This window comes from Gallinula chloropus (assembly GCF_964237585.1).
Source record: "Gallinula chloropus genome assembly, chromosome: 2".
Classification (NCBI taxonomy): domain Eukaryota; kingdom Metazoa; phylum Chordata; class Aves; order Gruiformes; family Rallidae; genus Gallinula; species Gallinula chloropus.
In genome coordinates, this window is record NC_140086.1 from 27,210,798 (window position 1) to 27,225,585 (window position 14,788).

The 14,788-nt window shown below is 39.4% G+C and overlaps 1 protein-coding gene across 2 annotated transcripts in view; it reads left to right on the top strand.

Annotated features, from left to right (window-relative positions):
- The window catches only part of RUNX1T1 (RUNX1 partner transcriptional co-repressor 1), a 113,898-nt gene that overhangs the window by 73,674 nt on the left and 25,436 nt on the right, over positions 1-14,788 (top strand). For both annotated transcript variants that reach the window (XM_084260384.1, XM_084260385.1), the window contains 4 exons: positions 3,189-3,370; positions 11,055-11,305; positions 12,684-12,769; positions 13,451-13,652. In XM_084260384.1, the coding sequence (XP_084116510.1) occupies positions 3,189-3,370; positions 11,055-11,305; positions 12,684-12,769; positions 13,451-13,652 (721 nt within the window). The remainder of the gene's footprint in view (positions 1-3,188; positions 3,371-11,054; positions 11,306-12,683; positions 12,770-13,450; positions 13,653-14,788) is intronic.

Consider the following 14,788-nt stretch of genomic DNA (forward strand, 5'->3'; position numbering starts at 1 on the left):
AATATATGATTTGATGATATTGAGTTACTTGGGCTCTCTGAATAAAACCTGGTCTCATTTTAAATATATATATACATATATATATAAATGCATGTAAATAATTTATTTAAACTTATAAGTATAAAAACTTTCATCAAAACCTAGTCATACTATATTCTAATGAAGCCTTTTAAATGTAAATTCTTATAGTGAAATATTTCTGTTGCTAAGTTTTTGAAGAAAGTAAGAACATTGAACAATGGAAAATTATTAACTAATTACCCAGAGTGAGCACTGAAATGAGAAAACAGCCTTTTGGAGCTGTAGCTTCTTTTGCAGGTGCAGAGATAGTGTTTTCCGCTTAGAACAGTTAATTTCAAAGTGGAAAACAGGTCTGACAGCTGGGTAAAAAACAAGTTCTCCTCTTTCTATCTGTGATTATAAAACTGATGGAGGAAGCCAATGCACTACCTAAATCTTGAAGGATGATATAAGGTCCTATCCAAAACAGGAGTAGGAACATATTCCAGACACTGAAGTGTAACATTTTAGAGGACTGTAAGCCAGTAGTATCATGTTTGTTTTCAGTCAGTGGTTTTCTGATGTATATATCTGGCTGCTGGTCGAGACCTGGTTTGTATCCCTCACATGCAGAGGTGTAGAAGTCTGTTTGCAGGCACCAGCAGCGATGCTGGGAGAAATGAGCTACTGCTTGTTGACCACCTCTGTGTCAGAGCTGAACCCCTCCCTGCATAAGGCTTTGTGTCCACTGACACTTTGGTTTCATAGTCTGAGTACACCTGAATTACCTTAGGAGCCTGGTCTTTCCCTTCTTACAGTCAGGACAATGTGGGTACTTTATTCTGCAACCAGCTTCCCAAAAACTAGTTTTTGTGTATCGGGGTCATGGTGACCAGAAGCAGTCTATACAGTTGTCGTAGCCAGAGAGGCCTTGATTGTTTTTCTCCCAATAAATTGATTATATTTTTACTATATGGTTTGAATAGGATTGTTTAGTGTCATGTCTCAAGCAGATTGATAGTAGCTGTGTTGAACTACGTTTTCAATTACTGCTTTTCTTCACTTTGAGTTTGTCTTTGTCCAAACATTGCTTGATACCATTATAAACCCAAAAGTCCTCTTCTAAATGATGAGATGTGTAATTCATAGTTTCTGCAACTTCTAAAAAATTAAGAAACTGAGTAGAACCATGTTTAATAAGTATATTAAAAGTTGTACACATCTGTTCTGTGCATAGGAAACATGTTCATTCCGTTTAAAATAAAGGATACCTTTAACTGCAAATCTTCATGTCTGTGGGTAAATAGGCAGAATGAACATTTCTTTAGGAGAAGGAATACAAGGGGAAAAAAAAAAATCAAGGTTTTTGTGTTGTCTCCAGTAGTGAGAAGTCTCCATGTATGAAATGGGTCCCTTTTGTTGGTAGTAGTGGATAAGGAAAACAAATATGGTCTTTTTCCTTGAGTTCTCAACTGCAAAGTGAGGACTTCACATTTGTAACTCACAGGAGAGCTGAGATTTGATGATGCCTATCCCAAGTCCGACCCCACTATTTCCTCCACACATATATTTGTAAATATATTTAAACTTTGCTGTGTGAAACAGTTTGGGCAGGTGAATGTCTTCATTTTGATTCCGAGTAACCTTCTAAAAAATACCAATCAGATTAAAACCCGGCTCACAAGAACATTCAATACCTCTCACTGTGCTGTGGTAGCCCTGGATAAAAATGTGACAATTAATAGCCTTTATAAGATATTTCATTGATACTTTCACAAAATGTTTGTGTCCAGTGGAGGCCTGAAAAGACTTCATGCTCTGCAAGTCTTTCCATGCTAAAATGAATAAGTGATAGCAATTGCTGGGCTTTTTTCCCCACTACCAAAAAGCTTCATATACACTAATCTTATCCTGGCATTTTTCTGTGGTGCAGTGGATCTACTCCTATGGTAAAGAAAGAGGCACTGCAGCATTTGCCATTGTTAGAATGCTAGCAAAATAATTTCCAAAAATCCTGTGCTCAAAACTGTCCAGAACTGCTTTTTTATTTTTGCCTTCATTCCCCACACCTTAGTTTCAGATCCTTGTTGACTTCTATTAAATAATAATTATAAAAAAGGATTCCCTCCCCTACCCCCATCCCACCACAGGAGTTATTTCAAAGCAAAGGAGACCAGTGGAGTTCGTTGTCTTATCTCTAGTTACTAAAGGTCATGAAATTTAATCCAATATTTGAAAATCCCCAGGCAACAAATCATTGTGCACTAGACATAAACAAGAGAGGTCAGGGCTCATCCCCTTATGGCACAAATAAGTAGGTGAGAAATGACCAGAGTATGTTCGTATCAATGTATGCATATGCTACAAAGAAAGGGAGATGTTTCCCAGTAACTGTCTCCTCAGCTGGGAAAGACATACAGTTCCACCCTGGTCCCAGATCTAGAAGTCTGACTAAGTATGACAAAATGCGTCCCCAGGGATCGATGAGCATTTTCAGTTCTCCGTGTTGGAGTTCTGCTGCTCTCCAGCCCATGACCCAAGTCCCGGTGGGGCCCTGAGAGAAAGGTTAAAAATACTTTAAGATACATCTGGCTAAGAGAAGGGTCGTAGCCCTCTGAGTGATTAGCTGAAGCTCCGGAACATGAGATTTTGTTGTAATCTTTATCTTAATGTGTAACTGCAAATGTAATGGGAAAGCTGAGGGCAATCCTCTTCTCCCCAAGGCCAGTGAAGGATAGTGATTGAGGCAGCTTCTGGAGCCACAGATTTTATGGTTTCAAATGATTTCTAAGTACTAACTGCAGTCTGAATGGGACACACATACTGAAGAAGTGTCCCTAGTTGAAAACTGCTGATCCATAGGAACGCTGAATAGTAAGAAAGGCAGTTAAGCCAGTTGGGACTTTTTCCCCCGTTAAAGATATGGAGCTCAGAGGTAGTTTCTCACAGTATTTGCAGTTTGATTTTCCATTTTCGTAAGTAAACTCCCATCCTTCCATGCCACAGCCATGACCTGACCCTGTAAGGAGGCTGCCCTCTTTCAGGCAGCTAACCACAACAAACCTGAGGATGCTCACAACAGTTTCACCCTAGAGAGCAGCCTTTCCTTTGATTTCTGATTTTTCCCTCTTTGTCTCTATTGAAACTGCCTGCAAGCCACCCCCTTAATGTGTGCCACACTCTTGCAGGCCAATCTGCCCCTGCTGCAGCGGGAGCTGCTGCACTGTGCAAGGCTAGCCAAGCAGAACCCAGCCCAGTACCTCGCCCAGCACGAACAGCTGCTTCTGGATGCCAGCACCACCTCACCTGTTGACTCCTCAGAGCTGCTTCTCGATGTGAACGAAAACGGGAAGAGGCGAACTCCAGACAGGTGAGTACTGCTGCGCCTTTCACACCCAGCTCGGTCGTGGGTCAAGCTCTGCTTGCGAGGGGGTGGAATGTGTGGATGGGTGCCTGAGGAGAGCTGGGATGGTGTTCCCTGGGTGCAGGTCCTGCCCTTGTTGCAGGACCTCTGTATGTGTGTGCGTGTGTCTATTTGTATCTAAATACATAGATACATGCACACTATTACTCAGGCAGCAACACTGCAGTATTTGTAGAGAAGTAATAATGGCTGGCTGGTGATGCATAGTTTGTAGCATGATAGGCAGTAGATCACTCCAAATCTACATGCAGATCCTTTGTATGTGAGGTTTTTTTTGGATCAAACAGTAATATTTGGAAAGTGGCTAGGCACTCACTGGGAAGTACAAGACAAGCTCTGGAGTGCAGTCAGGGCTTTGACTCATTCTGCTGTGCTGTGTTTCCTTATATGCATAATGTTATTTCTTCCAAAAAGAAGAAATGTTCACTGAAATCTGATTTATTGTTGAGCTGAGAAGGAGTCCGTATAGAAACAGGGCGAGTGAGTGCACTTGTGCAAAGTGCAGTAGCTTTAGGGGTATAGAACAGCTTTCCCCTTTCCTTATTTGAATAAATTTCTTTGTGTTAGAAGAAAATTACTCTTGTGGTTATTTTTAATTGTTTTCTTGTGATAATGTTAGAAGTTCAGCTAGCATATACGTACTACTTTTGGGAGTCCCAGATACTACGACCTAGTTTTGTTTGACATGGATTTTATAGTGTGGAAAACTTTCATGTTATTCTGCCAAATGCCACTAGCTGCATGCACAAATCATGGCAAGTGTTCTAGGTATATTTTAAATAATAAAGATGACAATTCGCAAAGTCAAGATGGGTTGCAAGTTCATACAGGTGACATTTTTGTGTAGGACAGTCCATGGTAACATATGGAGAAAACAAAGACTGAAACTTCATGAGGCTGGTAGACAGAAACTCAACACCAAATGTTTTAGCTTATAAGAAAGTGAGATACTAGTGATATAGATGCAAGATCTTGAAAATGTCTACATAGTAAAGGTTTAAGCTACTGGTAGCCAGAAGTGAACAGTAAAAATTGAGTAGCCATGTAAACAGATGAAAATGTGAAAGTATTTGAAATCAGCTTGCTTTGGATTGTGTTTCAGGGAAAGCCCTATGGACTAGCAAGAAAGTAAAGCTACCAGCAGATAAGTCCTTTTCCATGTATCCTCTTTTCACCATTTTTTCCTGACAAGTACACCAAACTGAAACAGCCATTGGTGATAACACAGACCTGCTAGCTGTAGCCGAGAAAGATGATTAATTTTCAGATATTTTTTTATGTAGTCTCTTACCCCATACAAAGTGGCAACATTTCCAAAGCTGAATTATAGCTCCCTGGGGCAGTTTTCCTGCATATCCTCAGTCTTTGCAGAGTGGTGTACCAAAACGTCTACTAAAAAGGCTTCTTAAAATCTTGTGCATCTTGAATACCTTAAATACCAGCATATTGTAATCCAGTGTCAGTAGCAGAAACGGTGCTTTCCTACAAGCAGATGGACACACATTGAATTATCTCATAAGCCTGTGAGGTCTTGCTTGGCAGAGGATACAGAGAAAAGGGGTGTGCTTTCTCCTGACAGCCCTACCTCACTTTTCTCCCTGCTAACAAAAAGAGCAGTATTACTTCTACCATAAAGTCTCAAAGGAAAAACAGGCAATAAAATATTTCCTTGGTTTTTCTTCTTTAGCATTCCAGAATAATACTCCCCTCCCTCAATTTGAGACCAAGTTTGACAGTGTTGAATTTTGATTGGTCTGTAGTAATACCGTCTATGTTACAGTAACTTCAGTCCCGGAAGAGTGGTGCATGGGTGGTGTGAGGACTTAGTAGTGAAAAGACACTGTGTTAGTCTTATAGCAAAAGGGATCTAGGAGTAGTCCATAAGGGGACTGCGGATCAGAATAATATTGGATTTTAAAGCCAGCCTTCATCTTTTAATTAAAACTGAGGCCTAGACCTAGAGACATAAGTCTGGTTTATGGTTTTTTGTTTCTCAGTGGGTTTTTTTTGGTTGAAATACATAGGTGTTCTTGAAATTGAGAAGTGTCTGCTCATGAGCAAATGCCTTTGCCTTTACAACTGAAGTCTCTCTGCCCAGCTCTGGGAGTTTTCAGTTCCCTTCTATGAGGTAATGCAGCTTTTGGAGCAGGGAGTAGACAATTTTAACTTCTAGTGCCATGGGTTAAGACCCCACGTTTGAATTCTCAGGGTCCATGGAGGGTCTGTGTTGCTGATGTGCTCTGAGGTGTTAAAGCTATTGACAACTCTTTTGTCGATTGCTCCTTGAAATTAGGGTTCTCCGTCACAGACAAGGGGCATTTCAGAAAAATCCGTGCTTTCTCTTTTGACTCTGAGTTTCATTGTTGCTATGGAAAGACCTGGAAAGCCTGCCAAGCTCACCCACTGGAATGGTGACTTGAGCTTAAAAAATAAGGGTGTTTTTTTTCAGTATTAAATAACCCCATCACTGGTTAGTATCATCCATTTGTCTATTGACTATGATTAAAGTTATACAGAAAAACCCCAAACTTCATGTGGTAGTTTTGGCTGAACAGTGTTCAGTGGAATTATTTCATACATTCAAGATCATTTGTACTACAGATTTACTAAAACCAATCAGATCTTATTGGAGAGATTCTTAAATTTACTGAATGGTAGTTTGCATACCTTTAAATTTGGATAATGTAAGCAAATCAACTGCAAAAAATCTGTCCTCAGATTCAGAGCATGCCTAGACTGAATATTGAAACCAAATACTTGTCTGGCTTTATACTCGTTATGCTATTAATTATTTTAGTTGTTTACAGGGGAGCAGGAGGAAACATCTGGGAATAAATATACCTTTTGTTTAGATATCTAAGTAGTATATACTAATAAAAACACAGTGGAAGATATGAGGCATTCTTTAAGTGGAAAGTTTGCTGTGACTGTTGCTAGAATATGGGAAAAAATAAGACTGAGAGGCAGCATCTTTCCAGGGGAACTATGTGCAGTTGGAATAATTTTGTTTGGGGATATGTCTCTTCCTAAAGTAAACTGTGGTATCTTATTTACTTCTCCAGGGATATTACACACATCCGTCTATCTCATATATTGATGCATGTGTGTGTATATGATGCGTTCACTCACACACCCCCCCACACCCACACCCAAAATATGTATACACACATTCTTCCATATTTACATTTTTCTTCTGGGCATGGTTAGCAGCATACCATTGATTCCAATAGAGGTAAAATACAGTAAGGGACTAGGCAAAGGAAGTAGAACATGTGTCTTGCACATAATAGCCAAATCCACCTTGTGGGTTTATTTTTTTGTCAAAGAAAACCCCCATAAAGTATTTTTTTTCAGCTTATTATTCCAGAACCTTTTTTGCATATGCATTTTCCAATTCTGGTTATTTATCTGCATATCCAAATCTACTGTATGTGAGGTTTTATAGAGCAATCTGACAGCAGAGCTTTGTGTTTTACTGAATGTTTTCTTGGTGCATATGGTCTGACACGGATGAGCAGCCACGGTGAGATTTTGGAGTCTATTAAACTAGCTCATTAAAAAGATCAATCTGTTTCTGTAATAACACTGGGAACCATCAGTCACTGCAAGAGAGAAAAACTGACACCTGAGGAGACAACACATTTTGGTAATTTGTTCATGACATGTCATGAACAAAGTGTTCACTATATTTTGTTTACAACTTTTGGAGTTCGCATTCTACTGTAGTAAAGCAAAGGCACTTGGACCAGTGTGAGGTTTTATTTTGGTGAATGAATGTTTAGTTATAAATAACATGGGTTTAAATACATTAACTACAAAAGACTTTTGCTAATTAGCTATCCTTTGAGCTTGCTGGGAAGGGCTTTGTGGCACATGAGCGTGTCATGTAGTGACTCTGTTTATGACAGCTGCCTACAAAATGAATATAGGGCATTTTTAAGGAGAAAAAAAACCCAACGAACAAAACTGTTAGGATATCTCGACAAAACCAAAGCGGCTGTGGGTGTTTGAATTTAGACATTGCTGCTGTGCTTGCTCTACCCTTGGCATCCCTGGCAGTGAATTAATGTTGAAAGTAACTGGAAACAGGTACTGACTGATAATTCTGCTTAGCAAATCTAGTTTTTTTTTAAACTTTCTCCACATTTCAGTAAGGTGAAGAATGCTCACAGCTCTTCAGCTCTGCCTTTTTTAAGCCATGAATAATTATGAAGAATTTAAAACAAATTTTCTTAATAACAGCTGTTAGTAGAGAAGAGTCTTTTCTGTAACACAATATCATAAACAAAGTAAGTGTTTTATTCCAACAAAGCATTATCATATCTTTGGTCATCAAGACTTCACTGGTGGAAGTCAAATTTCAGTCAAAACATTTTGTACAAATAGTAGATGAACAGCTCTGCCTCCTTGCAAGCTGACTTCAGTGTTCTTTGACATGGGTTCAATTCTCTTGATCAGCTAAAGCTTAATTTTCCAGCCAAGGCAATTTTGCATGACAAGGTTTCCTACCCAGGAAACTATCAATAAATTGCAATAATTTAAAAATTAAATGGTAACTTACAAACATTGTAAAGTGTGTTAAATGGGTACGGACTAATAACTAGTAGCTGTTCTACTATTTTTAATCTGAGTTAAGCATGCTCCAAGTAAAATGACACCTTGTGTGTTTATAGCTGAAGGACCCCATATTGCCAGCTTTCCATACAACAGTGCTGAGTTATGTGCTCATCAAAGAAATGTGACCAACATGTGCAAGAAAGAGAAAAAACACGAAAATGTGTTTGGCTTCTTACACATTTCATGTTATTTCTTCTCCATGGCTTGTTGCTTTGCAAAATCAGATGGATCACATAAAAATCAGATGAAAGCTGGTGAAAATTGTGGGGATTTTGGATTTGGAACTAGTAGTCACATGGGTCTACCAGTTACTGTGAAAGAGGAGTGCTTCCTCGGGCACCTGGGGAAATGCTGCTCTCCCAAGAGGCTAAAACCTGGAAGAATGAGTAGGACTGAGATCAAAAGCAGAACACAGGGGGTTGAGTTCAGGGCACCTGAATTATGGTACTTGACTGCCTTTTATGACTCCATTCACTATATTCAGATAGACTGAATTTGCCAGCAATTCCTGTTGTGACGAGACTTTGGAAGTTGTCACCTTTTAATGTGCTTTATGTGGTCAAAATACTAAATGAGTTTATATACAGCCTCAATTCTGGTATTCTGCTAAGCTGTTAATTTGGCCAGTGCAGAAAATATAACAACAAATTGTAGATTTATGCCTTCAGTGTCCAGAAAAGACCCAACAGCTATCATCCAGTATAATAGCAAACCCAAGAATTTAACTTCAGTCAGTGTGTTTTCAATGGCAATGTTAATTTCTATGTTAGTTAAATACAGGGTTCTAGATGAAAATGGATATGCTGGTGTGTTGTCCAAGTTAATGCAGTATACATCAGTTAAGTTAATGAAGTACAAAGCATCTGTAAGAAAAACCACAGAAATGCCTGTATAGTAAAGTGCAAATATGTATGTTTGTATGAAAATATATAATTTTAACATTCAATTATAGTTCACAAAGGGAAAAGTTGATTCCTACTTGTCACGTTTTTGGCTTGCTTTTCTAACACTTGAGTGATCAAAAGCAGTCAATGAAGTTATTTAAGTATTTGCAGTTTCTGATTCTCCCCTCCCCCATCTTTGGGAGACATCATTCTAACTGTAACAGTAAAGAACTTTGGCAAATTAATAGCTTGGCTCATGCACACAGGAAAGTCCATATTTTGCTTGCATAGTATTTTTACAATTGAAAGACCTGGATATAGAGTTTGAGTAGATGTGTGCAAAGGAAACATACACCAGCAGCTAAGCACAAAACTTGTCTTAAAGAGCTGTTAAAAACATCCTTACCCATTGGGAGTTACTGCAAGCAGTCCCATCATGCCAAAAATCATTAAAAATATATGATGGTCTCATTTTTTATTTTCTGATTAGGAGTTTTCACAGCTATTCTGTGTTTGCTTTGGAACAAGGTACATACTCCACTTTAACAAACTATGGCTTTTATATCTCTGCCCAAAATTAGAACAGCTGTCCTGCTGTATCGGTGAAAGATTCTTCCCTCTTTGCCAATTTAATGTATAATAAAATGCACATGCCTGCAGCTTCTCTGGCATCAGTGATTGTGGTGAGGTCCCTGGAAAATCTCTTTGCTCCTGAAAACGCATCATTTCATTTCCTGCTGGTGATTGCAGGATCTTACACTGATTTGCTCTCTGGGTGGATATTGGCAAAGATTTGGTTTCATCCTTCCTCTCACTGACATTGAAGGAGAACCTATTGAGGGACAACAATTAAAACTTTGAGTGTTTCTCCACAGACAGCCCCTTGAGGTGGTTTGGTTTGTGGGGGAGTCTTTGTTGGTTTTACCAGCAGGAAAACAAAAAATTAAATCAAATTTGCCTTCCTGTCAAAGCGATACAAATCTGTTATTACTAAGAAGATCTATCCTACCATCCACAAATCACAGAAGAGAAAGTTTTCTTTAAAAAAGTCTTAAATGTATCAGCTGTTTAATAAAGTTTTTGGAGGGAGGGATGCAACCTCAACCATTTGCAATATCTAGATCTCGTAGATTTTATGTTTATAGCTTTCTGTTCAAAGCTAATAATTGTAGTTTTCATTTATTCCAGCAGTAAACACCCCACCCTCCTCCTTCCCTAGCCATACGTCAGTGAAATGAAGCTTCCTTTAAAGGAGTTGAAATAACTCTAGCCTTTCTGGTTCTTATTTTAATGGAAAATGAAGTTCCAGGTTCTCAGGTAGAGTGCAAAGTAGAGACCTCTTGGAAATAGCTGATGATGAATTGAGTTGAGTATCTATAATGTAAAAAACTGCCCTTCTCCCTGATAGCTGTTCAGAGTTGCCTGAGCATAAAACCCCTGTATAAGAGTAATGGAGTGGGAAATCTTGAATGTTATTGAGGACTTGAGTCTAACCACATCTTCCTGCAAAATTAATGACAGGCACAGCACCTTTGACTGAAATAGCCCAGATGGTACAAAAATCTCCAAAGGAAGCATTTCTCATCATCTAGAGTCATGCTTCCCCAAAATCTCATTGTGACACTGATCTTGATGGGAATTCATCCTGGCATTACATACAACCGACCTTCACTTACATGCACTACCTTAAGCCTGTATGCCTTCCTCTTAAAAAGCCCCACAACAAATTTCTCCTAATCACTACTGGAAGTAGGAATTTCTGCTCTAGCTAGTCTCTAGCTCCATGTATCGGTTTATTGCTTCAGTTCTACAATTACACGTGTATCCATCCCATCAGCAGGTGATTCCAGAGAATGCTGCTCAGCCTACAGCTCGCCTCTTGAAGCCGCTCCTTTGGAAGGCTCACCCTGCTTGTATTCCTCACATTACAGGGACAGTGAGACAATGTGAATGTGTCCTTTGTATATTTTGAATAAGGAGCATTTATGAAATATTCTGCAATGCTGTACACTTGGAGCAAAGTAAAAGAACAAGCTTCATTTCTAAAGCTGCACATCTAGATGGGGGTGTGTGTTCCTGAGCAGCTCTGATTGCCAGGTGAATTAAAGTTTCTTTGCTTTGTTTTTCAGAACCAAAGAAAATGGCTTTGACAGAGAGCCTTTGCACTCAGAGCATCCAAGCAAGCGGCCCTGCACTATTAGCCCAGGCCAGCGGTACAGTCCAAATAATGGCTTATCTTATCAGCCCAATGGTCTGCCTCATCCCACCCCACCTCCACCTCAGCATTATCGTTTGGATGATATGGCCATTGCCCACCACTACAGGGACTCATACAGACACCCCAACCACAGGGACCTCAGGGACAGAAACAGACCTATGGGTAAGGCATGATGATTTGCTTCATTGGTTTATAGCGGGGTTTTGGTTTTATGGGGTTTATGTTTATTTGGTTTTGGTTTGGTTTCTTTTTCCTCTGCTTCTCTTTCTCTTGCAATTATATTCTGTATTTTGAAATATTTTTTTCTGATTAAATATACCATCTGTTCAGACATAGCCTTTATAGGTGTTTGTCCACCTAGCCTCTTCTAATGGCCCTATTTCTGATTTATATTTGTAAGAGTGAATTGAGTTGTCTCTTTGCTATACTCCAAAGCAAGAGTCAGGAGGAGGAGGAGCTCATGCTTTCACAGCTGCATAGATGACATGGAAACTCAGGTTTTTGGCAGACAAGGATAGGTAGAGCCTTTAATTTCTCTTAATACCACATTTGTGATCATAACACCATCGATACAGCTTGATTTCACCTTTGTCTAGATGAAAGCCCTTGGAGGAGTGTTTTGTGTGTGACATCTCAAAAGTGCCACTCCCATGTGGGGGTGTCCACAGAGGATGCAAACAGCGGAAGCATCATCCTCAACCCGCACAGGGCTGTCCTTTGGTTTAATCTGTATTGTTCTTGGATTTGCTTGGTTTGCTTGGCATCTTCACTTACTGTTCTTCCTTGTTTTAAATAAATCTACAGTAAAAAAAGAATATTTTTGGAGGGTTGGACTCGATGATCTCTGGAGGTCCCTTCCAACCCCTACAATTCTGCAAATTTACAAATATTCAGCATCCATACAGAGGAGGCTACGCAAAGAGCAAGTGTCAGTTCCTCTTGAGTGTTGATAAGAAATACTGGCTCGGTTATATCATCTTATCAGCTGCTCTATGTGCTACATTTTAGCCACATGTTTTTTAAACATCTGTGAAGGGATGATCCCTTAATGATGCTCTGTTGACATGGTAGCAATTACTGCATTTAGTGAAATAACACTGAATTTATACTAATACTTTTTCAACTCTCTGAAGTACAGCTAGCATTCGATACACTGAGTTATCAAATAATTGTGTTGTGGACTTCTTCAAGTAGTGTAAATGCAGAATTGTATACCATATTAGATTATTGTATGTAGTCAGAAATGGTTATGCTCATTTTTGAGAGGTCATCTTGCAACCTTCAGAACTCGCAGAATTGAAGCATTGAGTAAAACAGTAGCATCTTGTGTGGGGAAAAGTGCTAAAGAAAACATGGAACAAAGTTTTTAAGCATCTCTTTATTTTTGTGATGCCATTCCTGGTAATAGACCAGGTAATATATGATATATTTATCTGATAGGCTCCATTTTCTTTGTGGTTTTTTTGTTTGTTTGGTTGGGTTTTTTTGTTTCTCCTAGAGGACTACACACATTGTAACATGATTTGCTCCTTTTTGGCAGGGTTGCATGGCACACGTCAAGAAGAAATGATTGATCACAGGCTAACAGACAGAGAATGGGCAGAAGAGTGGAAACACCTTGACCATGTAAGGGTTAAATGTACTCTTGCCTTTTACAATTGTCTAAAGGAGCCTTTCTAAGATAGGAGTTAAAACTTCTTCTTTTGAAACAAATCTGAATCCCTGTACAGCTTTTGAAAATGTTGGTGATTAAATCTGGAGGTTTGACGTTCCCCATTAGGTAGCTCATATTCAGCCTTGCTGTTCAAATGCCTATTGCAGTATCCTGAGTATTACAGGCTGCCAAAGGGGAAGTGGACACTGCTCCATGGACCCTGCAGCTGGAACACGTGATCTTCTCCCTTAGTACTGGTGAATTGCATTTTTTTCTTTCTGTTTATTTGCTCTTAAAACATTTGTAGACATCAGTTCTAGACAAGGTCTCCTGGCCTCTGTGGCGCCATACAATACTAGTTGTGGGACTGCAGTCTGATCAGTCTTTTCCTCCTTGTCTTCTCCCTTTCCTCCAGAAATCTGTACCTATACCACTTAGGATCACCAGTTTAACAGGGAGGGACTGTCATTCTTAAAAGCAAAGCTAGAATTTTTCAATTGTGTTTGAAATAGCAGGGAGGGAGTTCTTCATTCTTAAAACCCAGGCACTCAGCGCATTAATGTTTTCTTTATTTTTCTGGCAGTTTATGAATAATATGTTCTTTTTCTTTTTTTTTTTTCTCCTTTCTCTACTCCACCTACCATACTGAAAAGCTGTTAAACTGTATAATGGACATGGTGGAAAAAACTAGGCGATCTCTCACTGTACTACGGCGATGTCAGGAAGCAGACCGCGAGGAGCTTAATTACTGGATACGGCGGTACAGTGATGCAGAAGATTTAAAAAAAGGTGGTAACAGCAGCAGTAGCCATTCCAGGCAGCAGAGTCCGGTGAATCCAGATCCAGTTACATTAGGTACAGTATCCTCATTAAAATCATTGATCCTGTAAGCTCTGACAGTGATGAAATGCTTCTCTTTGCTGACAGCTGAATTAACTGTAATTGTTATGCCCTAATAGTCGTGTTTACATGTGAAATGATGTGGTAGTCTCAGTGATGCTTGGTAACTTGTTTTCTATTCAGCAAGGTCTGAGAGTGCTGGGGTGGAAGGACAGAAGGTCTTGTAGGGATGGCTGAGCAGTGAGTGGTACGCGCAGTCACCGTCCAGTCCAACTCCCTCCCTTGTTTACTTGATTAAGAAAATCTATAGGTGCTCCTGGGTCATTAGCACTGGGAAGCACCAGAGGCTTTCACCTTCTCCAATCAGGAGACTTAACATGGAAGCTTTTCTATGGAAATATGAAGGAAGATATGGCTGCTGTTGCTAGTTTCTGTATAGGATAGAAATAACATCATCTGGGATGCCCACAGCCGTGCACACGCAATCCTCCTAGGTTTGTGTCCAAAACTGCAGCTCACGCAGGTGTTTCCTGAGCTAGTTTGGGTATTGCTCATTGTGTAGTTATACTGATCTGCCCAGAGCTTGGCTCAAGATGCAATTACTGAGTACAAGAAGCAGAGGAAGCAGTTGGGCTTTAACCCCCTGCAGACTGTCTCACACTCACAAGATACCGCACACAACTCCTCCAAGATGACTCTGTTGTATGAAATCAAGCCTTTATAGGGTTTCTGTAGTTTATTAATACGTCGGCATGCTTCTAATCTGGACCCTCACTTTTATGGCAGGTGAGGTAATGAAATACATTGCAGTGATGGCTTTTTATTGTTCTTTGCTCTCTTGAAGAAAGCAACAAACTATGATTGCTTGTCTAATATTTGACTTTAAAAAATAACCTGTCCATATCAAATGCAATCTTAAAATCATAACGAACTGTGATCACTAGTAGAATTCAATGTGTGTGTTATTTTGCCCTTAAGATTAACTTCCTAAATCTACAACTTAGAAAATCAGAAAATCAAAACTAATGCCTTTGTTACCTTTCTCTTGGTAAATTTCTAGAATTCTTACTGTAATATTTAGGGCCTCTTTATAACACACATTATTATTATTATCATTAGTAGTAGTAGTAGTAGTATCAAATTATCTGAGC